General features: G+C 37.2%; 1 protein-coding gene across 14 annotated transcripts in view; it reads left to right on the forward strand.

Annotated features, from left to right (window-relative positions):
* Window positions 1-26,338, forward strand: part of BPTF (bromodomain PHD finger transcription factor) — a 142,559-nt gene that overhangs the window by 64,582 nt on the left and 51,639 nt on the right. For 12 of the 14 annotated variants that reach the window (XM_045814374.2, XM_045814378.2, XM_045814384.2 and 9 more), the window contains 7 exons: window positions 3,141-3,329; window positions 7,973-8,160; window positions 9,881-10,236; window positions 10,958-11,089; window positions 21,688-21,817; window positions 22,760-22,898; window positions 25,926-26,105. In XM_045814374.2, the coding sequence (XP_045670330.2) occupies window positions 3,141-3,329; window positions 7,973-8,160; window positions 9,881-10,236; window positions 10,958-11,089; window positions 21,688-21,817; window positions 22,760-22,898; window positions 25,926-26,105 (1,314 nt within the window). The remainder of the gene's footprint in view (window positions 1-3,140; window positions 3,330-7,972; window positions 8,161-9,880; window positions 10,237-10,957; window positions 11,090-21,687; window positions 21,818-22,759; window positions 22,899-25,925; window positions 26,106-26,338) is intronic. The other 2 variants (XM_045814379.2, XM_045814382.2) reach the window with 1 other exon arrangement.

Genomic DNA, 26,338 nt, shown 5'->3' on the forward strand with positions numbered 1-26,338 from the left:
TGCCATTGCCATTTTAGTAAAATTGATAGCAATTCCTTAATATCATCTGTGCTGTCAGTTAAAATTTCCTCACTTAAAAAAATTTTTTTTTACATTTGTTGTGTTTGTAATAACTCCAAATAAGGTTCCCATATGATGTGACAGTTGATTTTTATATCTCTTGAGTCTCTTAGTCTAGAGCACTCTCCCCTTCCCCGACTTTTCTCCTCTATACACTGTTGACTTGTTGAAGAATCGTGTATCTTGCTATGGGATATCCTACATTCAGGATTTGTCTGTTGCCTTCCTCTTAGTGTTCTTTATTCTAAAATCTTGATTAAAATAATTTTTAAGTGTTTTTGGCAAGAATATTCCATAAGCTATGTGCTGGGTACTTCATATCATATAGCATCAAAAGGCTCGTGATGTCTGTTTGTGGTCTGCCTTTATAAATGCTGAAAGTGATCAGTGAGTTCAGGTAGTGACATTGTAAAGTTTCCTGTTAACCTCTCATTCACTGATGATCATTTCAGAATCAGTTGCTTGTTTGGAGGTTATAATATGGTGGTTTTTAATTCTTTTTTCTGTATTTGTTTAACTGGAATTCTGTGAAGAATTTTCCCTCATTAACTGAGGCTGTTTGAATACTTTGAAATGTAGTTAGAGCAGGGATAAATGCTGAATTATTTTTCAGAGTCAGGAGTTGGTGTCCAGTTACCTACAGTGGTGATTCATGAGTTATGGACTTTTATACAGGGGCGTTGTTTCCTCATTTTAAATATCCGTTTGAACTCATGGGTCTTTATGTATTCAGTTTGTTTTAGTCAGTTTTAGTTATCAATTTGCTTATATTGACCAGCATCGGACAAAATTTGCATCCTTTTTCCATGACCCTGGTACTCTTAGAGAGCTTCCATGCTTTTTGACAGAATAAGATGTATGAAGCTTATCTTGCATCTTTCCTGCCCCAGACCTGGAATCAGTCATTCCTCCAAGAAGTCCTTGTTACTTTTAGTGGGGAATATTTAGAGACCACAATCTGGGCCCAGAGGTGCTTACTGCTCTTGGGCTGTCATTGCCTTTAGGCTTTTTTGGTGGGTGGTGTTAGGAAGTATGTATTTTTGAAAAGAAAAAGATCATCAGTTCATATTGACCTTTCAGATTTCAGTCTGAGGATTGCATACTTAGATGTAGTTTTCTTTTTCTTTTTCTTTTTCCTTTTTCTTTCCCTTTCTTTTTTCCCCCCTTGGTTTTAAACTTGTATCTCTTCCCTTACAGTGAAAGCTTTAGTTCCTAACAGAGTAGTAACTTAAGTACACATTTGCTTTGTCCTGATATGAATGTCCATTAATAATAGCATATTATTAATATATGTCTTATTAACATCTTGGTGTACGTTAATAAGAAATGATTTTATATATCAGAGTAATTTTGTAATACCAGTATTACTGCTGACAGTAAGACCACTGAATAGCGTTTAAGGTGATATTTATAGTTCCTTATTCATCCTTATGCCATGATTCTAGTAAGCACATACAGTCAAAATACTGTGTTCCAAAGTCACTGGAAATAGTTTCTTTCTCTGTCTGGTTATGCCAACAACTTGATATACAACTAGGTTAATTTGTTTCAGTTTTCAATTTTTAGGGATTGCATTTCTAACTTTAATTTTTAGAAAAATGTAAAACATTTACATGATTCCATAATCAAACTGTGTAACTATAGAGTTTTCACATCCATCCTTTCCCTCTCTAGGTAGTCATTTCCTTTCCTTCCCTCATAGGTAGCCACATTTGTTAATTTTTGGTTATTTTTCCAGTGTTTTTAAATTTTTTAAATAAAGGCAAAATCTCCCTATAAATTTATATTTCTCTCCCCTTCTTACACAGAAGTTAGCATACTGTAACTACTGTTCTGCGCTTTTCTTTTTACGCTTAATCATTCATGTGTGAATCTGGTGATTTCCCCAATTCTTGTTATGGTACATGATATTTCATTGTGTGTATCACCTTTTATTCAATCAGTGCCCCATCGATGGACATTTTGTCTCCGTCTTTGGCCATTAAAAATAATGCTGCAATGCATAGCTCTGTAAATAAGTAATTTAGTATTTTAACCAGTGTATTTTGGAATAGATTTCAGGGCATGGGATTGGTAGGTTAAGAGTGCATGTGTAGATATTGTCAGTTCCTTTTTATCCACTTTCCCCCTTTTTTCACTCCTGCTGTATTGTGTGGGAGTGCCTATTAACAAACTGCCTCTTTACCTGAATGTATTGTGAGGCTCGGATTTTTGCCAACCAAATAGCTGGATAGCTCCATATAGTTTTACTTTGCATTTCTTTTAGTTGGAATTAAGTGAGCGTTTTCCCAAATGCTTAAAGGCCGTTTTCATTTTTTTTGTGACTGCTTACAGATTTTTTCATTTTTCTATCAGGTTGTTGAGATTTTTTTTCCTAAAAGAATAATAGCTCGTTATACATTAGGGGTAGCCTTTGTGATATACCGTCAACCACTTTTTTAACTATTTGAAGAATATCTTAGTGACAAAATGAAATACAGAAGGAAGGAGGCTCTTAATTTCTGAACTACCATGGAAAGACCTAGGCTTTCAGTTCATGGTAGTGTTCATTTTGATATAATTTTAGGAATAGTATTCTTAGTGATAACTATTAAATTGTGTTAAAATTTACAGTGACTTCAGCATTACCTTCTAGTTAATTTGGGAGCACAGAATTCAAGCAGAAAATCTTAGAGATAAATAATCTAGTTTAATGCTGTTTCTAACCCTGTTTGCTTTTTTGAAAAGTAAGAGTATAAATTTCAGATTCTGAGGGATTATCTCAAAACCAGTTCTAAGTTTTGTGGGATAGTTACATCACTTTATTCTTCTTCTTCAGCCCTGGGGTATCTGAAAGACTGTCTGCCTTGTACTAGAGACTAAGATAATAAGAGTCTGAGTTAGTAGGCTGAGAGCCTTCACAAATAACTCAGAGGGTGTTGCTTATAGATCTCAGATGTTGCATTCTTCATACATGAGCAGCTTTTCTCTTTAACTCTAGCTTTGCAATGCAGTCCTCAAACAATTAAATGTCTTTTCTGACAAAGTAGTTACTTTTCATGTGACTTCTAATCTAAAAATCAGATATTCTATTTTTCTAGAAGAACCTAACAAGACATGTGACAGCAGTAACACTAGTGCTACCACTACCTCCATCCAGCCTAATCTGGAAAACAGTAACAGCAGCAGTGAACTAGATTCTTCCCAGAGTGAATCTGCTAAGGCAGCTGATGAGCCTGAAAATGGAGAAAGAGAGTCTCATACACCTGTCTCTATTCAAGAAGAGATAGGTAAGAATACACTTCATGCATTAAAGCAAGCTTTTTAATTTTTTTAATTTTTTAATTTTTTAAATAAAAGTTTGATGGGGTGGGAAGACTTAGATTTTCTTTTCTTCTTTTTTTCCTTTTTTTTTTTTTCTTTTTTTGAACACAAGTAGCACTTGTCATTGTTTTTATTTTAAAAAAATGCAAAAGCACAGAGGAAAAAATAAATCTTTTTGGGTACCCTCCCCAGAGGTAACCACCGTCAACAATTTGGTGTGTAACATTTTCTGTCTTTCTCCATGTGGTTACATTAATGTATCTATGTTTACCAAAAGGTTTTTTTAAATTATTATTATTTTTTTACATAAATGGAATCATTCTGCATGCATTGTTCTGCATCTTGCTTTTTTTCATTCAGTAGTACATGTAGGGGATCTTTTCATTATATAAATTGAACTCATTCTTTTTTTTTTTTTTTTTTTTTTCCAACTGCTGCATGGTACTCCACAGTATGGATAAACAGTAACTCATTTACTATTTCTCTGTTAGTGGACATACAGGCTGTTAACAGTTTTTCTTATTATTACAAATAGTGGTGGTTTTTGTTTGTTTGTTTGTTTGTTTTGACATCCTTGGCATATATCTCTGTGTACTTACGCAAGGATTTCTGGCAGTATAGGACCAGTAGGTGGAATTGCTGGGTCAAATGGTAGGTACATTTTTAAAATAGTGATGACTGCTGCTCAGTTGTACTTTAAAAGGGATTTATACCAATAATTTACATACATATGTATTTTTTCATACTCTCACCTAAATTCATCATCAGTCTCTTTTTTGCTAATGATGAAAAGTATTTCTTTTAAAAATTTGCATATCTGCTTACTAACGCGGTTTAGTTTCTCTTTATGTGTTTGTTGAACTTTCAGTGAATTGCTTAATCATATCTTTTGCTCATTTTTTCCTATTGCATTTTGATAGTTTTTCATAATGAGTCTTAGGAATGCTTTATGTATTATGGCTGTTATCTTGGATTTTATGTATATACTTATACAGTCATCGCTTGTTTTACCTCTTCCTGTTATCTTGTTATACAGAAATTTTTATATAGTTAAATTTATTAATCTTTTTCTTTTGGGTTTGTCTGGATTTTGTGTCTTACTAAGGAAGATCCTATCCCAAGCATATACACATGTTTTACAATAATTTCACATAATACTTCTGTAACTTTGTTTTTAATCCTGCTCTATAATTTTGTGTATGGTAGGAGATGGAGATCTGTTTTAATTAGAACTTGTTTTCAGTTGCAAGCTGCCAAACCAGCTTAAACTAGCTTAAGTGAAAAGGGAAATTAACTAGCTCATGTAATTGGGAAGTCCAAACCATCATCAGGCATAACTGGAGTCCCAGGTATCAAAGCTTTTCTGTCTTCCTCTCTCTCTCTCTCTCTCTCTCTCTCTCTCTCCACCTTTTGATGTGCATATGTTTGTGTGTTAACTTCATTCTCTCCTAATACAGACAGGCTTTTTCCAAGTGGCAGGGAAGATGGCATCAGCGGTTTGTATTCATATCTTTCCAAGGTCTGTGACCCAAAGGCAAGGCCCCTACTCCTGCTCCAAATCAAAAGTCCTTGAGGAAGGAATTTGAGTGGCCTATCTTGGACATATTGTTCCCACCCCTGTGGCCAGGGCAGGCAAGGTATTATAATTGATGGCTCCAGCAAAAGTGTATGATTGGAGTGGGGTAGGAATGGTTTTCCAAAGACAGAGGAATGTTGCAAAGATAGGAAACAAATATCCCCACAGTTACACCCTTTGGTAGCTGAGCACAAACGTATTTATTCAAATTCAAAAATGCTTCTGCCTAACACAATGCAAAGATCTCACCCACAACTGAAGATTTTTTTCAGAAACTTCCCAAAATTACCTCTGGTAGTTGTAACTTTATTTACAACGTCTGTGTGTCGTATATTATTTTTGATTAGGTCTGGATATAGCTTCTCTCAATCTCACAATCCATGAGCCAAATTATGAATTTAACTGCCTGTCACACTTGTTGTCCTGATAGTGGAGGGTGTTCTTTGATAACGCCTGGCTGCCCTTGGTTTTTGGGAGGATGGCTGTGGATGAAACGTGAGAACTATATGGGAAGATCCCCCTTCTGGAGGCCATTCTGCTTTAGCAGCCTAGTTCCTTCTGGCTGTTGTCAGGGATGGGTTGCTGGGGATCTGGCAGTAGCAATCCCTCATAGATTGCCTGGGTACCCAATAGCCAGAAACTCTGCTCAGGGTCTCTGAAGGTAAAGCCCCTCTACTGGCTCTGTCGTCTGCTTTGCAGACCCAATTCCCTAGCCTTCAGGTGGATGAAGTCCTGCCTAGGCAGAATTCTGCCTCCTGCTACCCTTAAACAATGAGCTCCAGAGGCTGGGGTAAAGCAGCTCTGTCTGTACTCTGCCTCCAGGCTGCATGGCCGTGAGTCACTCCTTTATAAGAGGAGGAATGTGGCCTTTGGGCAGGGGATGTTAGATAAGCCTTGTTCTCTTCCTCGGCCCTTTCAGGTCTTACCCCTAGGGATGAATTTGCTGCCTCCTTTCCCTTGTTTTATTAAACTTAGCAAGTGTCAGGTTGCCTAACGGCTCAGTCGGAAGAGCATGCTACTCTTGACTCTTGAGCTCTGGGTAATGAGTTCGAGCCCCATGTTGAGGGTAGAGAGTACTTAAATAAATAAATAAACTTAAAAAAAAAAACACCTTAGCAAGTGTCAAAGGATTGACTCTCAGCTGTATTGGATCGTTGGCTCTAAATTGAAGGGCATTTAAAAAGTGTTGTGCCTTCCCTTTCTGCTTTTAGGAAGTCCAGCTTAGATCAGATGCTGTCTAAAAAGTCTTTATTGTAGGTCCGTATAGATGGTCCCAGGAAGTAGCCACCATAGTTCAATATCTTGGCATAAAACTTTATCGTGGATAGGCTCATGGTCTGAGACCCAAGAGAAAATTGTTGATAGTCCGATTAACTGCTTTGCTGTCACACATTGCAGGTTTCTAGCTTTCCAGCCTGGGATGGAAAAACACCCAATATCCCTTACCCATCTTGATTGAGTCAGTGCCATATATTGGGTCAAAAATCTTAAAATACTCTGGATTATTTAGAATTTTTTGGTTGTAAGTGACAGAAATCCACCAGACTTGCTTAAAATAAAAAGGGAATTTAATTGGGTCATGCAATTGGCAAGTCTAGAGGTAGCGCATTATTGGACCCTGGGCACCAAATGAGGTTATTGCGGGTCTTCCTTTTATCTCCACTTTCCCCCGCCTCCCACCTGCCCCCATGATGAGCTTATTGTCTCGTATTATTAAAAGTTTTTTCCATGTTGTGGGTTAAAAAAAGTAGACAGCCTCTTATTTATACTCTTTTTGTTCGCTAACACAAAAAGCACAACTGGGGCACCTGGCTGGCCCAATTGGAAGAACATACAACCCTTGGTCTCGGGTTTGTGAGTTCAAGCCCCATGTTGGGTGTAGAGATTACTTAAATAAATAATAAAATTTTTTTAAAAAAAGAAAAAGACCCTTTATTCATCTCCCGAATTTAAAAATTAGAATAGTATGCTGAATGGCTTGGGCCACATAGCCAGATCTAGGACAGTCACTGTGGCCAGGTGGTGATGGCTAAGCTGGAGGAGGTTGTTCACCCAGTATGGTAGGATTTGTGGCCCCCGCTGAATCATAATTGAAGTGGGGGAAAAGCATCTTCCCAAAGGAAAGAAAGGGTGTTGGTCAGATAAAATTAAGAAATGTTTCCTAAATTGTCTTTTATATTTTTCAGAATAGCCAGTTTTCCCAGTCTAATTTTTTTCTCTACTCACAATGCCATCTTTATAATATATTGTAAATTTTATGTTTGGCCTTTCATTTGCCAGTGACACACTGTTCTTCATTTTAAAGAGCTTTAAATTAAACAGAGAGAGAAATCTTGTTCAACTGTCTGGCCAATGGAAATTGGATGGTGATATGATAGTTTTAAAAATGTAGGGAAATTTTCAGCCAAAGTGAGATTTATGGCAAAGCAGTAATTGTCCCTTGGTGGTGCAGTCTGTCACTTTAAAAAATTAAGTTGTTATGAAAATGTGAGAGGCCTTTATTATAGTAAAAAAACTAATTTAGTTGATTTCACATGTATAATTATTTGCATACACAGATAATTCTAGGTTCCTTAGGTGAAAATTCACTTGGTATTTATATTTATAAACTTTAAACCATTAGGTTTTTAAATAATTTCAATGGAAATCTTTCTAAAATTAATTATACCCTTTACTTTTTGTACAGGAACCATACTGAATATATAGGCAGAGTTCTATTAGTGTGCATTTTGAGCTACAATGTTTGTTGCTTATACATTTGTAGTAGCCCTTCATGCTTTCTAGTAGATGAGCTTTGAAACAGATAACTTGGCATGTTTGAATTTGAATTTTCTGTACAGTAATAACTGACTCACAGTAAAGTTCTCTTAAGTAAAACCTTTAAGAATTAATATGTTTGCTTTGGCTATTCAAGGACTTTTTGTTTACTTTCTGGATCTTAGATGTGCATCAGATAAGAGTTTTGGATAAATAAGGTGTTGTTATAAATAACTTACTGTTAGCAATTACTTTTGGCTTTTCATCTGATAACAGGTGATTTCAAATCAGAGAAGTCTAATGGGGAAATAAGTGAGTCTCCTGGAGCAGGAAGAGGGGCATCTGGGTCAACTCGAATTATCACCAGATTACGGAATCCAGACAGCAAACTTAGCCAGCTGAAGAGCCAACAGGTGGCAGCTGCAGCCCATGAAGCAAATAAATTATTTAAGGAGGGCAAAGAGGTATGTTCTTTCTGTTTAAAACAAAAAATCTCTGGAATGTGAAATAATTTTATTTATCAGACCTGAAAAATAGGGGCAGGAAGTGTGGACCTACTCTTGAATTGTATTTTTCTACTTCCAAGAGTGTAGTGGGTAGCAGGTTAAAAGTGATTAGGTCTATAATACATATAATACATATTTTATACAATAAGTACAGTTGTATACCCAAATTTCAGTTCATGTGGGGAAATGCTATAATTGGGTGGTATACTTTCTTACTGTATAGTTAGTTTTATTGTATATGATTCTAAAGAGGTAGAGACTTCTTTTTCACATACAGTAAAGAGTACGTTGTTTGTGGGCTAGTAAAGAGTTATAGGTGATTTAATGCTCAGTTCTAGCTGTAATAATTTTTTTTAAAGATTTTATTTATTAGAGAGCACGAGCGGGGAGTGGGGCAGAGGGAGAGGGAGAGGGAGAAGCAGACTCCCTGCTGCGTGGGGAGCCTTATGCGGGGCTTGATCCCAGGACCCTGAGTTCATAACCTGAGCCAAAGGCAGGCACTGAAACGACTGAGCCACCCAGGCATCTCCCCCCTTTTTTAAGATTTATTTATTATTTCAGAGAGATGCACACTTGGGGGCTCAGGGGATAGGGAGAGAGAGCATCTCAAGCAGACTCCCCACTGAGTAGGGAACCTAATGAGGGGCTCGATCTCACAACCCTGAGATCATGACCTGAGCTGAAGTCAAGAGTTGGACACTTAACCGACTGAGCCACCCAGGTGCTTCTAGTAGTTTTATTTTTTATTTCTTAAGAAGTAATCTCTATACCCAGTGTGGGGCTCAAACTCACAACCCAAAGATCAAGAGTCATACACTTTACTGACTGAGCCAGCCGGGTGCCTCAGCTAGTACTTGGTGTTTCTGTTCCCCAGCTAGCTAGGGTAGCAGTATAAGGCCACAACTGTGTCTTCCATATTTAAGAATTATTTGCAAGGTAGATATGCAAGAATATATAGTGTTCTTTTCTAAACATAGGAATTTCTTTAAAGCAATAGCTTCGAAGCTGGTTTTTCACTCTGACCCTCAGTATGACATTTTTCATAGCATTCCAGTACACACATTCAGAAGTTTCCTGAAATAGTATTTTACCTTACCATGTGGGAAGCACTCTGGTATTTTCTTTTCTAGTCTAGTTGATTGTGTTATATTTTGTTGTTGTTTTTTTTTAAGTTGAAAAGATCCACTATTGATCTCATGGTTCACTAAAGGATTGGGATCAGCTGTTGGAAAACAGGCTTTTAAAGTATCCATGGGCTCTCATACTAAAGCTGGAATGATAAAAGGAGCAGAAAAAAAGATATTTTTAGGAATATATTTTTTGGGGAATAGTACGTGTAGTGCCTTACGTTTTCCCTACCGTATATATCATAAGCTTAAAGTAATGGTTGGTGAATGATGTACACATGTGGTTTTGTGTGTATATTTGAGATACATGAAAATACTTCATAAAGTCTGACATACAATAAGCACTTAGAGGTTCTTTTTATGGGAAGATCTTGGTTGTTTAATTATAAACAATTATGTTTAGCTTTTAACTTCGCTGATAAATTTCAAAAGTTCAGTCGTAAGATATACCTGAACTTTATTTTGAATGATAAATTACAGATTATTGAAAGACAGTTGATTAAGTTTACATATTTGATATGAATAATCAGTCTTTTTATTTTCTTGGTCAGGTACTGGTAGTTAACTCTCAAGGAGAAATTTCACGGTTGAGCACCAAAAAGGAAGTGGTCATGAAAGGAAATATCAACAATTATTTTAAGTTGGGTCAAGAAGGGAAGTATCGTGTCTACCACAATCAGTACTCCACCAATTCATTTGCTTTGAATAAGCACCAGCACAGAGAAGATCATGATAAGAGAAGACATCTTGCACATAAATTCTGTCTGACTCCAGCAGGAGAGTTCAAATGGAATGGTTCTGTCCATGGGTCCAAAGTTCTTACCATATCTACTCTAAGACTGACTATCACCCAACTAGAAAACAATATCCCTTCATCCTTTCTTCATCCAAATTGGGCTTCACACAGGTAAAGGAAACTAAGGTTCATTTATTTCTGTGGATATACTAAAAATTTACGAAGTGATTATTGCACGTGCTCACTTGAAACGCATTACCAATGAATTAGTTAGCAAGACACTGAGCACATTAGGGATGTGAGTATACTTCTAAGTTACTGGACCAGCATTAGCATTTGGAAGACTCCTCTGGAGCCCAGAGGAGGCCACTCAAAGTTCCAGAACACTGTAGAAGGTTTAAGGAATTGGAAGACTAATCGATCTCTGGGATTCCTTCTAGTGTTAAAAATCTGTGATTCAGGGGCGCCTGGGTGGCACAGTTGTTAAGCATCTGCCTTCTGCTCAGGGCGTGATCCCAGCGTTCTGGGATCAAGCCCCACATCAGGCTTCTCTGCTAGGAGTCTGCTTCTTCCTCTCCCACTCCCCCTGCTTGTGTTCCCTCTCTCGCTGGCTGTCTCTCTCTCTGTCAAATAAATAAATAAAATCTTAAAAAAAAAAAAAAATCTGTGATTCAGAGGTCCTGTCCCCATGCTTTAATGAAACCACTATTTTGCACCAAAATAAATAAATAAAAATTTAAAAATCTATGATTCTGTGAGGTAGGAACTTCCAGTAGCAGTATATTTAAACCTGCTTAGCCTAGGAACATATGCCCTATAAGATCAGAAATTACAGCTCTTGTGCTTTTAAGACCAACAAGTGAAATAACTTTTTTTCCCTCCTGAAATACAGGGCAAATTGGATCAAAGCAGTTCAGATGTGTAGCAAACCCAGAGAATTTGCACTGGCTTTAGCGATTTTGGAGTGTGCAGTCAAACCTGTTGTGATGCTACCAATATGGCGAGAATCTTTAGGCCACACCAGGTAAGTGAGTTCTGAGCCTTGTAAATGGTGTACCATACTCCCTTTTGGAATATTAGCCTGTTAATGAAAGTTCGTGTATTTAAAAGGCCATATTACAATTAAATTAAACTCTTCCTGGCCTTTTCCCTTCTCTGTGAGATGTAACACAAATAAATATTATTTCTATTATTATTTAAAAGTAAAAAGCATTTTTATTGAACAGAAAGAGCACTCACATTTTTTTAATATCCTAGAATGTTTCAGTTACTGTGCTGGGCATCTGATTTACTTAGAATTGAATGTCTAGACATGACTCAGCTCCTGAGTAGACCAGAGTTGTGTGACTTCAGCAGACTGTTAAAAAAAATTGATAAATTTTGTGACTTGAATCTACTTTTTAATTCAAATGGATTTGTTTAACTTTAGTTAGTCTTTAAAAAGTTATTACTATAAAAACTAATATAAGCTTATGGTAAAAAAAAATGAAAATTACTATTCAAAGTGAAAAGAAGGAATCATTTTACCTTCCCCGCCCCTCTACAGAGCCCATTCTGAAGGTATGACACTTATTTTGTTAATACAAATAATATTTTGTGTTGCTTCCCACATCTGTGTTTTATTTTATGATGAAAAGTTTTTTTTTAAGAAAAGTAGTTTACACCTGCCAAATTTTCATCTCCTAAGGATTGCTCTCAGATTTTTGTGTGTGTGTGTGCTCTCCTTACATAAATCTTATAGATAACTTTGTTTTCTCTCTTTTCTACCTCCTGTTTTGAATGTAATTGCTGCTGCCAATAGAGGCTTCCACAAGTGGAATGGACTTAATTCTTCCTAGGATTAAAAAAAGAGGGTTAAGTTCAGGTGCTACAGACTGCATGCTAGAAGAGGAGAGCTGAATGGCTGCCATAGCTTTATTCTACTTCTTACTGATCTCTTTTACAAGGTAGAGCAGAGAGTCAGAGGCAATTGTGAAGCAGTACGCTGGGTTTCTGTTGCTCCTTCTTGCATTTACCTCCAGACTTGCCCCAAACTGTTCTGTCCCAACTTTCTTCTATTCAGGGATCATCCTGAAGCAGCCATGTCTCTAGTGACAAGAAATCAATACTTTGGGGCGCCTGGGTGGCACAGCGGTTAAGTGTCTGCCTCCGGCTCAGGGCGTGATCCCGGCGTTACGGGAGCGAGCCCGTCAGGCTCCTCCACTATGAGCCTGCTTCTTCCTCTCCCACTCCCCCTGCTTGTGTTCCCTCTCTCGCTGGCTGTCTCTCTCTGTCAAATAAATAAATAAAATCTTTAAAAAAAAAAAAAAAGAAATCAATACTTTGAGAACTGAAGCTTAGCTAAGTAAATAAACTCCAATACTCAAATATAACTTAAAGTGACTAAATCAGGGGCGCCTGGGTGGCACAGCGGTTAAGCATCTGCCTTCGGCTCAGGGCGTGATCCCGGAGTTCTGGGATCGAGCCCCACATCAGGCTCCTCTGCTATGAGCCTGCTTCTTCCTCTCCCACTCCCCCTGCTTGTGTTCCCTCTTTCACTGGCTGTCTCTATCTCTGTCAAATAAATAATAAAATACAATCTTAAAAAAAAAAATAAAGTGACTAAATCATACCTTTTCTAAATTCATTTCTCGATTTTAAACATTCCAATGGAAGATGGAATTCAACTTTTTTTTTAAAATGAGTTTGGTTTTTTTTCTTCCTGGTTTGTCATTAATGGCTAGCCTTCTAAGCATGTCACTTAGAGTTATAAAATTATATCATGAATTGTATTTGTATTAATGACACATCTGGTAATATATGAAAGAATCTTTTTTAATACGATGAGGTAAAATAGAATGCTCTGAATTTTTAAAAAATTAGAGACTACGATTCAGAAAAATTAGAGATTAATAACAGGGCACTAACTTCTCTTAGTACTGTGGTCAAAAACTTCCAGGTGACAAACTTCTAAGACTTGACCTTAAGGAACTGTTTACAAATTCAGCCAGTTATTTTATTCGTTAAATGATTGGTTATTATGATTGTCAATAATAAAGCTTTGAGAGCCTTCTAAATATCTAACAGTTGCAGGACGTTTAAAAAATATTAGTAAATTAAGATTTTTTTGAGAAAATTATAAAGCCTTTGTTGAAAAACAATGTTAGGTATGGAAGAATACCTAAATAAGTAGAAATATATCTCATGTTCATGTATAGGACTACTCAGTGTCTTAATAGTGTTAATTTTTCTCATATTATTACATAAATTAATTCTAATAGCATGAATAATTATCATTGGGCTTTCTGCAGAATTTGACAAGATGATTAAAAATTTTATATGGAAAAGGGCAATAGTAGGGTTTACATTTAAAGGACAGGGTAGAGGGACGCCTGGGTGGCTCAGTTGGTTAAACGTCTGCCTTCGGCTCAGGTCATGATCAAGTCCCATGTCAGGCTCCCTGCTCAGAAGGAAGTTTGCTTCTCCCTCTGCCTGCTGCTCCCCCTGCTTGTGCTCTCTCTATCTCTGTCTCTCTGACAAATAAATAAATAAAATCTTTTAAGAGAAAAGAAAGGACGGGGTAGAAAGACTTGTCCTACCAGATAAAAAAAACTTATTTGGTAGCTATAATAATCCTGCAGTATAGATACAAAGATAAATAAACCAGTGGTACAGAATATACCATCCAGAAAGAGACCAGCCCATATATAGAAATGTAATAGATGATAGAGTAGCATTTTAAAAAGGTTGAACTGTTCACTAGCAGGTGTGATGTGGCAATTTGAGTTATCTGTATGGTGGGAAATTGGATCCCATTCTTTATATCATACACAGTAGTCAGTTCCAGGTAGAGTAAATCCTAAATGTAAAAAGCAAAACTCCCAGGAAGAAAATATAAGAGATAATGATTTTGGAATGAAGAACGTTTCCTCCCTTCCTCCCTTTCTGTCTCCTCCACTTCCTTCCTTTCTTCCTTCTATCCCATTTCCCTTTTCCCCTTGCCTCTCCTTCACATATTTTTTCCTTCTCCCTCCACTTCCTCCCATACTTCGTTCCTTTTCTCTTACTCTTGATGGTTTTCTTTCCTTCCTGATTCATTCTGTTTCAGAACGCACCAAAGTGTGGCATTATTTCTTCCATTGTTAAGCTGTTATCTATCAGATAAGAATGAGTGTGCAGGGGGCGCCTGGGTGGCACAGCGGTTAAGCATCTGCCTTCGGCTCAGGGCGTGATCCCGGCGATCTGGGATCGAGCCCCACATCAGGCTCCTCTGCTATGAGCCTGCTTCTTCCTCTCCCACTCCCCCTGCTTGTGTTCCCTCTCTCGCTGGCTGTCTCTATCTCTGTCGAATAAATAAATAAAATCTTTAAAAAAAAAAAAAAAAAAAAAAAAAAAAAAAAAAAAGAATGAGTGTGCATATAGGTATCTGTGTATCTGCTGTTACTACAGGTGACTTTCCTTTTTCATGTTTAATATTGTAATACATACGTAAGATTGTAATATATAAGCAAGAATGGGTCATAATAAAAAAAACACCTGTGAACTCATCAACCAGTTTCAAAAATAAGAACATCATCATTATTGCATCTACTTTCCATTCACATTACTTGCCTCCCCTGAGAGATAACTGTAATTTTTAAGTTTTTTTTGTTATATCCGTTGTTTGACTATGTAGTTTTATCACATATGTATAGATCAGTGAATGGTGGATTGTTTTCTGTTGCTTGAGTTTTATAATAATGTGTCATCCTAAAAAACTAAGTCATAGACTGGTTAACAGTTTTTATTTTTTTTATCATAGTATAATCAAAAGAGGGTTAGTGTTCATAATATATTCAAGAATTTCTACAGTTCAGTAAGAGAAAAATCAAACCATTTAGTAGGAAAAAAGGTCAAAGATACAAATATAATTCACAGGAGACACAAATAGCCAAAAACATGAAAATTTCCCTGGTAAGGTGAGGTAAATGCACATTAAAACTAGGGACTGTTATTTCACCCCCACGCCCATAGGATTGTTAAAAATTTAACGAATATAGGCAAATAGGTGACATAATAGAAAGAGCAACCAGAGAAGTGGGTACTGCAACCATGGGAAAGAATCATCTGGTAAAAACAAAGTTGAAAATGCAATTCTACTTCTAACTCAGTACCTTAGAGAGACCTTACATGTGTACGTGAGAAGATATGTAGGAAGAAATTTTTTTTTTAGTAGGTTCCACGCCCGTCGTGGAGTCCAGTATGGGACTTGAACTCATGACCCTGAGATCAAGACCTGAGCTGAGATCACGAGTCGGCCGCTTAACCGACTGGGCCACTCAGGTGTGCCCCAAAATGTTTCTTACAGTACTTTGTAATGGTAAAATTTGGTAACAATCCCTAACTGCCCATAATTAGGCACATTTAAGTTATGGGGTGGTTCTGTAATGGGCCATTATACAGCCATGAAACTAGAGCAAGCGTCAATGAGATTGAATCTCATGAATGTACAATAGAGTAAAAACAATTCTTTTCTTAAAAATACATGTAGTATGATTCTATTTATGTAAAGTTTAAAAGCATGTGTTCTAGTATGTTAAAATGCTGTTTGTGGATACAGACATTTGTGGTAAAAGCTTAAAGAAATACAGGAGATATATGCTTAAAACCTAAGAAGTACACTTCTAAATAAATAACAAATATTCAAAGAACAGTTGTAATGGAAACTAGAAAACACTTCAAATTGAATGTTCATGAGAACCCTACATATATTGAAATTTGTAGGCTGCCACTGAAGAGTACCCAGGGGTAAATTGGTAGCCCTCAGTGCTTACATTAGAAAAGAAGAGCTGCAAATTAATTAGTCACCCCGAAGACAGGAAATATTAAGAACTGTTGAACATTAAATATTTGATAAAACAGAGAACATGCCTTAGATCCCATTATAATTTTACAAACCTCTGATGAGATTATCAGGAAAGAAAAAATAAAGGAGAAAACACAAATAACCATCAAAAATAGAAAAGGGACTATGCCAATCAGTATTTCTGATTCACTCTCACTGGCACTAGAGATTTTAAACCTTCAGAGGGTCCACTAACATAGTATTCAGGCTTCCTACATCCATAGAGGAAGGGCCCACTGGGCTCCTACTTTTGGGTAGAAGGATTGGGGAAGAGGGTCTGCCACCCCCATCTCAGTTACTGGACAGTAGGGCATAGGCCATGCTCTCTTCTCAGGCAGGAAAAGGATTTCTGGTTCAGTTTAAAGGATATCACTGTACCTACCAATAAGGAGGTGGGCAGGACCAGATGACTTCATAAGGAAGTTCTTCAGATTTCAGGTAATAGATAATTCTATTCAAACTCTTCTATAAAATGGAAAAAGAAGGAAATCTCGCAGATTATTGTTAGTATAATACTATTAAAAAACTTGATGCATAGAAATAGACAAAAGATAACTAGAAAATCATGGCCCTGTCTCCTTTATTAATATTTATCATTGGTTAATAATTAATGGCAAGTAGATGTGCATTCAGGTACTCTTAAAACACTAGCAAATATATTCAGGACTAAATTTTAAAAATTGTAAACCATGGCTAAATTGGCTTCCCCTAGACATGGAAGACTTGTCCACTCTTAGGAGATTAATAATATCATGTTGTTTTAAGAAGTCAAAGAGAGAAAACTTTGATCCTCTCATTAGATACCAAGAGGGTATAAGTTCATTAATTCTTCTTTTAAAAATTCTTAAATAGGAATAGAGAATAAATAGTCTTTTTTGTTTTTTTCCCCCCTAAAGATGTATTCCAAACCAAACCATCATGCTTTCTTGATACATTCCCATTAACATTCAGATGGAACAAAACAAAAATGCCCACCATCAATGCTGTCTTTTAACTTTTCTTAAAAGTGTTAGCTACTGCAGTTCGTCAAGGGAAATAAAACATACAGATATATGTGTGTATATATATGTATGTATGTGTTGGCAGATAAGGCGTAATTATTATATGCAGTTGACCTAATTAGATGCTTAGAAACCCCAAGAAAATTGAAAAACTATCAGAAGCAATCTGAAAACTAAGTAAAGATTTTATTTATTTGAGAGAGAGAACGCACGCGTGTGCACGAATTGGGGGCGGAGCAGAGGGAGAGGGAGAAGCAGACTCCCTGCTGAGCAGGGAACCCAATGTTGGGCTCAGTCCCAGGACCCTGGAATCATGACCTGAGCCATATGCTTAGGTCTGACCTGAGATCAGATGCTTAACCAACTGAGCCACCCAAGCGCCCACTGAACAATACATTTTATGTAACAGTAACCATGTAGAAAACACCGTGGGAGTTCTGAGTTAAAATAACAAATTGTATAAATACATTTAATTTTGTTCCTTAACTCCCTGAAAACCATGGCGGGGGGATTTTTTTTAAAGCATAAACCCACAGAGAAAAGGGGAACAGCAGAGAATACAGCAGCAGCAAAGCCGTGGAAGCAAGAATACAGGTGAACAAATGGTAAACTGCCTAGGAAGGCCATAGCCCAAGTCAGTGGGGAGAACTGAGAATTTTCATGAGTTACACCAGAGAATCATCAGAAGGCATAGGAGCAGGAAGTCCATAGCAGTCCATTTTGGACCGTATCTGTGCAGTGTACCTACTTCTACACAGTCCTGCCAGATAACCATGAGTATGGTGAGCCCAGTGTCTTCCAGGCCTCACTCAGACCCTCACCCTCAGATTTCACCAGAAGAGGCTACTGTGACCCAGTGACAAGTTTTTTTCCTGGGAACCTTCTTTTAACAGTAACAATATTGCTCTTTTGCTCATGCAGCTAGTTTTATTCTTGCTAGTGAATTTTCAAAAGCCGAACTTTATACTGTTTGGGATATACACATGAGTGATAAAACTATAAAGAAAAGCAAGGGGACGATAACCCAAAAGTCAGGGTAATGACTGCCTGAGAGTGGGACACACTAGCTTCTGATGTATTTGGTTATTGATACAAAGTTCTCTTTCTTAACCTGGTTATATCTTACTTTTTTTTTTTTTTAAGATTTTATTTATTCATTCGACAGAGAGAGAGACAGGGAACACAAGCAGGAGGAGTGGGAGAGGAAGAAGCAGGCTCCCAGGGGAGGAGCCTGATGTGGGGCCCGATCCCAGAATGCCAGGATTACACCCTGAGCTGAAGGCAGATGCTTAACGACTGAGCCACCCAGGCACCCCCATCTTACATATTCTTAAAAATTACAGTGAAAGAAAAGATCCCCATAACAGCAAAAACTCTCAAATAACTAGGAATAACTTTAACAAGAAATATTTAGGATCATGTAAAGAAATTATTAAAACTTTACTAAAGATAGAAAGGATACCTGGTAAATGAAAAGGTAAAGAGGGGCACCTGGTGGCTCAGTTGGTTGAGCAGCTGCTTTCGGTTTCCTGAGATCGAGCCCCACATCAGGCTCCCTGCTCAGCGGGGAGTCTGCTTCTCCCTCTGCCTTTGCTGCTCCCCCTGGTTCTGCTCTCTCGCTCACGTTCTCTCTCTCAAATAAATAAAATCTTTTTAAAAAATGAAAAGGTAAAGATACATTATCTTTTTGTATAAAGACATACAAAAAGATATACTTTTATATATGTAGTATACATATCTAAACAGATACGTACACATTTTCTAAAACTATGCATTATGATTACTTAATCTATCAAAATTCATATTCATTTCCATTATGAATAGGATTTTCCCTCCTTGGGGGGCAGACAGGCTTGATCAAAATGATACTAATATTTCAGCTAGAAAAATTAATTGCAAGAAAAGGGAAGTAGGTATGAGAAAAAAGGAATAGATATTAGAACATTTTTGAAACTACAATAAAAAATAAGGTTTAGGGTAGCGGGATAGAACTAGACCTAAACACATGCGAGCATCTAGCAATGACAGCATTACATGTAAGTGAAGGAAAGAGGACATGTGTGGAGAAAATATCACCTAGATCCCTGCCTCAGCAAAAACATTCAGATCAAGGAAGGTTTTTTTAAAAAACAAAAACTAAAAAACTTCAATAAGAAACCATGGATTAATTATGTTTTTGTTGTGATACTTTCTTTTTAAACAGATGTAAAACCCAGATGCCATAGAGGAAAAAAGTGGATATATGTATTTAAAATTCTGAGTGGAAAAATAATATTATAATCAAACTCAAAAGACAGATGACAAACTGAGGAAAAATATTTGCACCACAAATGGGAAGTTACCTTAATTGACAAAGATCTTTTATAAATGAAAAGGACTAATAGTCCAGTACAGACAAGACAAAGGATTTGAACAGGCATTTTGCAGAAAAATAAATGTGAAAGGCCAGTGGACATAAAAAAAAATGTTTACTTTTCTCATAATTAAGGAAATGTAAATGAAAACAGTGGGATATAATTTCTTCTCTCTCAATTGGGCTAATAATTGAGAAGTTTGGTACTAACTTGAGTGAAGGTGTGGGAAAGGGTGGCTTTATAATCGGCGGCAGTGTGAAGGGTACAATTCTGAAGAGCTCTGTGGCTTTACTTGTCAGCATTTTAAGTGCCAGAACCTTTGGACCTAGCTACCCCACCACTGGGCAACACTGGGGGTACCCTCCGAGTTTGCCAAGAAAGACACAAAACATTTTTTTCTTGTAGCTTTGTTTATAACAGCAAAACAAGCACAACAAGACCCTAGGCACGTCGTGCAGAATGGGAGTGGAGTTGAAGCGTGGTCGGCTCTCGGTTGAACCGTGGAGGTGTGGAGGGAACACCTGCCACCCAGTGCTCCTGCCAGTGTGAAGTGGCAGCTGGAGGCTGCACAGTACCAGCCCGATCAAGCTTCCTTCCTGGGGCCTCTAGGCTGCCCGCAGTAGCCAGGATTTCTGCCCAGCCAAACAGAATAGAACTCCTTCAGAGCTGAGCTTTATTGCTGCCAAAACATAAGGTTTGTCTTGGTGGCAGTGAGAACAACAGAATTTACTCTGGAGTAGCTAACCTCACAGATCAGCTACAGTACAACCTCGCTGGCCTGGCATCCTCTGCAAAGTGAACCCTTTGTATTTGGTGATGAAAATGTGTCTGTTTCCCATGTGAACACCAAGAGCACAAGCTGAGCGCCCAGCCCGGCTGTGAGCTCCCAGCCTATCACTGCACTGGTGGTCTCCCCGCACAGTGCTCCCTTCCCGGCCACTGTCAGCGAAGATGGCTCAGTTGCTGTATCAGACCTGAACTTTAGAGAGTTTTAAAGCTTAGCCCACAAAAACTATGTTCAGAAACACTCCTTGATCCTGGCTTAGTCATTCCTGTCTTACTCTGGCGGGCTGAGGCCGTCAGGTTATCCACCAAGCTGTAGCTACAGAGCTTCCCCACTCCCTGGTTGCAAGAGTAGTGGCACATTGATGGTATTTGACTAAGTTAGTCCCCGGTGAGAATCTACTCCCTTTCCCCTCCTCCCATCAGTTGTAAGAGAATGAAGATTGTTTGCCATACTCATGTTGTGCAGCTAATAGGCATGCGCTCTCTTGGCCTGGGGTAGGCTGGATTTTAGGGTCCTATATTCATAGGGACACAAAGCTTTCTTGAAAGTGGAGATAAATAAGGAGTTTTTAGTGGGAGGATAGAGATAAAAAGAATTAAATCCCCTTGCACATCTTTCCAGCACCACCTCCTCCCCCAAGTTGACAAAAGATCTCTGTTTTCTTTTTCACGTAGCTATGCATGCAAGATTGGCTACATCCGGGTAGCGTGTGATAAAGCAGTATTTCTACCACTGGAGCCCTTAGAGACAGACTCTTCTCTTCATAGTTTTCGGTCAATGTCCTTGTTTATGGGAGATATTCCCATTCACAAAAATCCAGTCTAATCATCTTAATGTAGAGCCTTACCACAGGCCCGCCTGTCTCCTTACTGCTGGGTGCAATGATAGCCATTTTCAGTCCTGAAAAAAGAGTGTGTTTAATGACTGACGCAAATCACTGTGGGTCCTTCTTTCCCAGCCCTTCCCCTCACCCAAAAGCGGGAGCCTTGTGGGCCTTTTTCTCTGTGGGTGTAGGAAGCCTGAATTCTACATTAGTGGACCCTGTGATGGCTTGAAAACCCCCAGTGCTAGATAGAATTAGAAATATTCGTTGTTAAAATAAAAGGTTTTGGATTTATTGGTCTTTTTGGTGGGAAGGAAATAATGTATTCTTTAATAGGGGGCTAATTCAATAAATTATAGTATGTCCATGCAGTGGGGTATATTATTTAGTTCTTTGAAAAGGTCTGTATCTTCTGGTATGAAAAGATCTTCTAGTACAATTATTCATTGATTACAAGCTGTGTAGCTGTGATTGTTATGTAGTATCCCTTTTGTGTAAATATGATGTTGGTGTATATATGAATAGTTTCAGGAATAAGCCATAAGCGAGTGTATTTCTTATAGGGACATATATGGGAAGGTTGGCATGTTTTTTCTTCTTTCTACTGTTTGATTTTTTCCTGTTATGGAATTATATATATCCTTATTTTTGTGAGTTGTAGTTGTCTAGGTCATGGGAATATAGCTAACCATCTTTGGATTCTGTCTTCCTAGTTTGCAGTACTGTATTTTTATCTTTTTAATTTATTTTTCAAAGTTAAATGCAGTTCTGCCTTTCCATTCATATATTCTTAGGTTACACAGGATGACATCAATTGAAAGAGAAGAAAAGGAGAAAGTCAAGAAAAAAGAGAAAAAACAAGAAGAGGAAGAAACGATGCAACAAGCTACATGGGTAAAATATACATTTCCAGTTAAACATCAGGTAATTTTTATTGTAGTCTTTTAAAATAGGGTTAGCCATTTCTGAGACTTGTATTCTGCAACTTTGAATACTTAAATATTGTTTTACTTTTGACACGATCTTTTATTTAATGTAGTTGGAACAAAGTAAATCTTTCTGGCAATTTTATAAGCATAGGATTATATTACTAGAATATAGGTGGGCTCTTAGACTAATTTGTTGAAATTGTTAGGAAACTGTAAAATTGTGTTACATTTTTCATATTAAAAAGGGGTACAATTGACCTTAGAAGAACACAGGTTTGAACTGCGTGGGTCCACTTACACACAGGTTTTTTTTCTTTTTTTCCGGTAAATATAGTATAGTACTGTAAGTGTATTTTTCTTCCTTCTAATTTTTCTTCTTTTTTTTCTTTTAAGATTTATTTATTTTAGAGAAAGGGTGGGGGTGGGGGGCAGAGAGAGACTTAAGCAGACGCCCTGCTGAGCGTGGCGTCAGTCACAGGGCTCGATCTCATGACCCTGAACCAAAAGTAAGAGTCGGACGTTTAGCCAACTGCACCACCCAGGTGCCCCCTTCCTTATGATTTTCTTAATGACATTTTCTTCTCTCTAGCTTACTCTACTGTAAAGAATTCAGTATGTAATACATATAACAGACAAAATATGTATTAACTCTTCATGTTATTGGTAAGACTTTGGTCAACAGGAGGTATCAGTAGTTAAGTTTTGGGGAAATCAATTATATGTGGATTTTTGACTGCATTGGGGGGGCAGCAATCCCCATGTTGTTCAAGGGTCAGCTGTAATCAGTTTTTTCATAAATCTTTGATTCCTGTTGAAAATAAAATTGGTAAAATTATTTGCCTGACTGTTGATCTTGTTTGATAAAAATGTATAAAACCAGATGTGCTTTATAAGCATTCTCATTCTTGTTTAATCAAAATGTTTTCATTTACACCAGGTTTGGAAACAAAAAGGAGAGGAATACAGAGTAACAGGATATGGTGGTTGGAGCTGGATTAGTAAAACTCATGTTTATAGGTTTGTTCCTAAATTGCCGGGCAATACTAATGTGAATTACAGAAAGTCGTTAGAAGGAAGTAAGTAATTGAAGTTATTTTTTCTATGTTATAGTTTCTGATTTTGTACTATTTTTTATAAATTTGTAGTATGTTGTCCATATTTTGTTAAAACTGTTTTTCTGAAATTTTTAATAGAACACGCAAAACTACCAGTGTAGTTTATTAATAATAAACTGTAAAATACTTTAAATTACTTTTATTCTCAGAATTTTTATAGCTAGGATTTCAGTTAAAGGTGATAGAATAGAACTTACTAAAAAAAGAAAAAGAAAAAAGGCCTCAGCCACCTGATTGTTTTTCTAAAATCTTAAATTCAGTATTACCTTACTTCCTAAGGAACCACCTCTCTGGTAACCTCAAAGTTATAGCACATAGCAAAGCCAGAAAGGAAGTGATAGAGACTTCTCTAACATTTCCACATAAATGAGGGAGGTATTAACTCAGTTTGTGCTATTCGCTAACAACTTCAGTATTTAGAATCACAGAGCTCTAGAGGGGAACTGCCCTATTAAGAGATCATCTATTTTGAAACTCACATTCCATGAGCAGATTATTTCATGAAGATGTGAAGTTACATACAGTTCACATAGATAGGGATAGAGCCCTGACTGAAATCCATGTCTCCTCGCTCCCACTGTCCTTTTTACACTCTACATTGCCATCTCTCTCTGTTACCTGAGCAGTTTTCAAAAGCAGTTCTGCTCACTGTGCTGTGTAATTTTACTAATGTGTGGTGTGCTGTGTTCTCTCCTATGAAGCCTGTGCTACAGTGGGTACTATGTACATATGTAGCTAACTAATTTTACTTCCTTGTGGATGGTTCTGGCGAATCCTGGACTGGTTAGATATTTGAAACTGTTAATGTGGTAAAGTTATCATTTTGGATTACCTTTAACAGAAAAAAAATACGTATTTCATAAGGCTCACTGGAATTTATACGGACTGGGAGTGTCTTTCACATAATAGATGCTCAGTGAGTATTTCTGTTTGCCAGATAGAACTGTTGAGTATTAAATTCTATTATGATTGGATTATATTCAAGCTAAAATGTCCTTTATAATAAATTGTAAAAGATTAACATTTTTTTATTGCTATTTTGTTGCTCCAGTTAGCCATGTAGCAATTAGAATTACAGAGAGCTTTTGTTTAGTTGTGTCTGACGTGGTTTGTCTTGTGTAGTAAAATCCAGATTATCAATAAGCAAAATATTTAGGCTTTTTAAATTTATCTTATGTCTACTTTCCTTAGCATCCAGTTTCTGTTGTCCAGTTGCTGGGCCCTTATCCAGTTGGGTACCAAGTTGGTCTTCCAGCATCTCTTGAGCCTTTTCTCTTAGGTGGTAGCAATGCACATTGTTAGCTTAATTTAACTATAGAATAGGAATTATAGTGAAGGCCTTAGTAACCACCAATTTATAATCTCAGAACTAATGGTCCCTGTAATAATGGCTGATATAGTCTGATCATATGATAGAGGCACAGATGTGTTAGGGAGAACAGAAATGCAGTTCAGGGAACCTTGACCTTGCATCAGAAGACTAGTGTTCAACTTGTTTGACTGCTGACTGTGTCCCTTATCTCTAACCTCCATTCTAACTCAGACTGGATCCATTTGTTTTGCATATTAGTTTATAAGTGTCAATAAAGGTATTGATATGCAAGGATTAACAGAAGATATTAATTAATAGTCTGTATGTCAAGAAGAACTTTAATGGAGAGGAAATCACAAATACTTTATAATTGCCTATTTTAAATATCCACGTTCTTAAAGCTTTTAAATGGGGCTACTGCCATCATATAAAGCTCTCTGAGCAACTTAACATCAAAAACGTATTGCCCGGTTATTCTGAAATAACTTAAAGAAGCATTGAATAAGGAGAGTATCAGTTTAGTTTTTGCCCATTTGGTACCTGGGGGTCCAGACACATCCTGTCACCGTCTTCTGTGTTTTTTTCTTCTTTCACCAGTATCCTACTGTCTTAACAGATAGCTAGTTTGTTTTTTGCACTCTTCTCCATTCTCTCAGCCAGATCTTTCTGGAAGAAGTCATTTATTTAAATAAGAAGTGGGTATATGGTGCTAAGTTCTTGGGATATTTGGAATCAAGTGAAGAAAATAAAAAGTAGAAAATGCCTGTAAGGCCCAGGAAAATTCATCTGGGTAATAGTACTGTATCGTGGGCTTGATTTTTTTTTTTCTTATGGAAAATTTGAAGCTACACGAAAGTAAAAGAGAATAGAATAATGAACTCCCATGCAACCATCATTCGACTTCTGTCGCTCTCCTGTTAGTTGTCATCGCCTACTTTTTTTCCTGGAGTTTTTTTTCCCCCATGTATTTAGAGCAAATTCCAGAAATCATGTTATTTACCAGTTCAGTATATATATCTAATTGGAGTAGACATTCCATAACCATCATGACATTACCTGTTCAATAAACTAATGATATTTAACGCATCCATCTCAAGAGTCTCAGTTCCTATTCCAATTACCCCAGTTGTGCCAGAGATGCCATTTTACTGTTGGCAGTAAATTAAGTCCAAATAAGGCCAAATGTTGCATTTGGTTATTTCTCTGAAGTCTCTTTTGTTCTGTGATAAATGCTATGATTCCCTACCCAGGAAAAAAAATACGTAAACAAACTTCTGTAATTAATTTCACTGGCTCTTGGATAGCCTTGAAGTCTATCCATGGACTCTGGGTGAAAAATACTTAAGTATTTATCTTTCTAATGTGATTCTTTAACACAAAGTGTGTTAAAAACACCGTTGTAGACTTTGTGGAGTTGTTGAGCAGTTGAGATAGTCTCATATGTGAAGGATTCTGAAGAACACCTAAAATGCAGTCATTCCTTTCATGCTTTAGGTCAGCCGAGCATATTAGGAAAGTATATACTATCTTCAACTTTTGTGTTTTTTTTTTTTAATAAAAAACAATGGTATAAATTGCTGGAAATTACTTGATAATTTCCACTAAACTAGATTTATTAAAGTAAATTGCTAATATTCAGAATATCCATAGTTATATATACACTCAATTCTTTTTAGCCAAAAACAATGTGGATGAAAATATGGATGAGTCAGATAGAAGAAAAAGTCCACGGAGTCCAAAAAAAATAAAAACAGAGCCGGATTCTGAGAAAGGCGAGGTAAAAGATTCAGATGCTGCCAAAGGAGCAGACCAAAGTGAAATGGACGTTTCCAAGATTACTGAGAAGAAGGACCAAGGTAAGGAGAGTCAGGTGTGGAGGGCAGCCTGGGGGTGTAAGATTGCACTGGATCTGGTTCGCACAGCAGGAGAGGTACTCTCTTATCTTTCTTTGAGAGCAGCTTTGTTGAATCATAACTCATTTGGTATATAACTAACCCATTTAAAGTGTACAGTTCAGTGGTTTTTAGTATTTCACAGAGCTGTTCAACTGTCACCACAATCAATTTTAGAACATTTTCATCACCCCAAA

The sequence above is a fragment of the Ursus americanus genome, chromosome 23, assembly GCF_024610735.1.
Source record: "Ursus americanus isolate L20-20 chromosome 23, mUrsAme1.1.p, whole genome shotgun sequence".
Lineage (NCBI taxonomy): Eukaryota > Metazoa > Chordata > Mammalia > Carnivora > Ursidae > Ursus > Ursus americanus.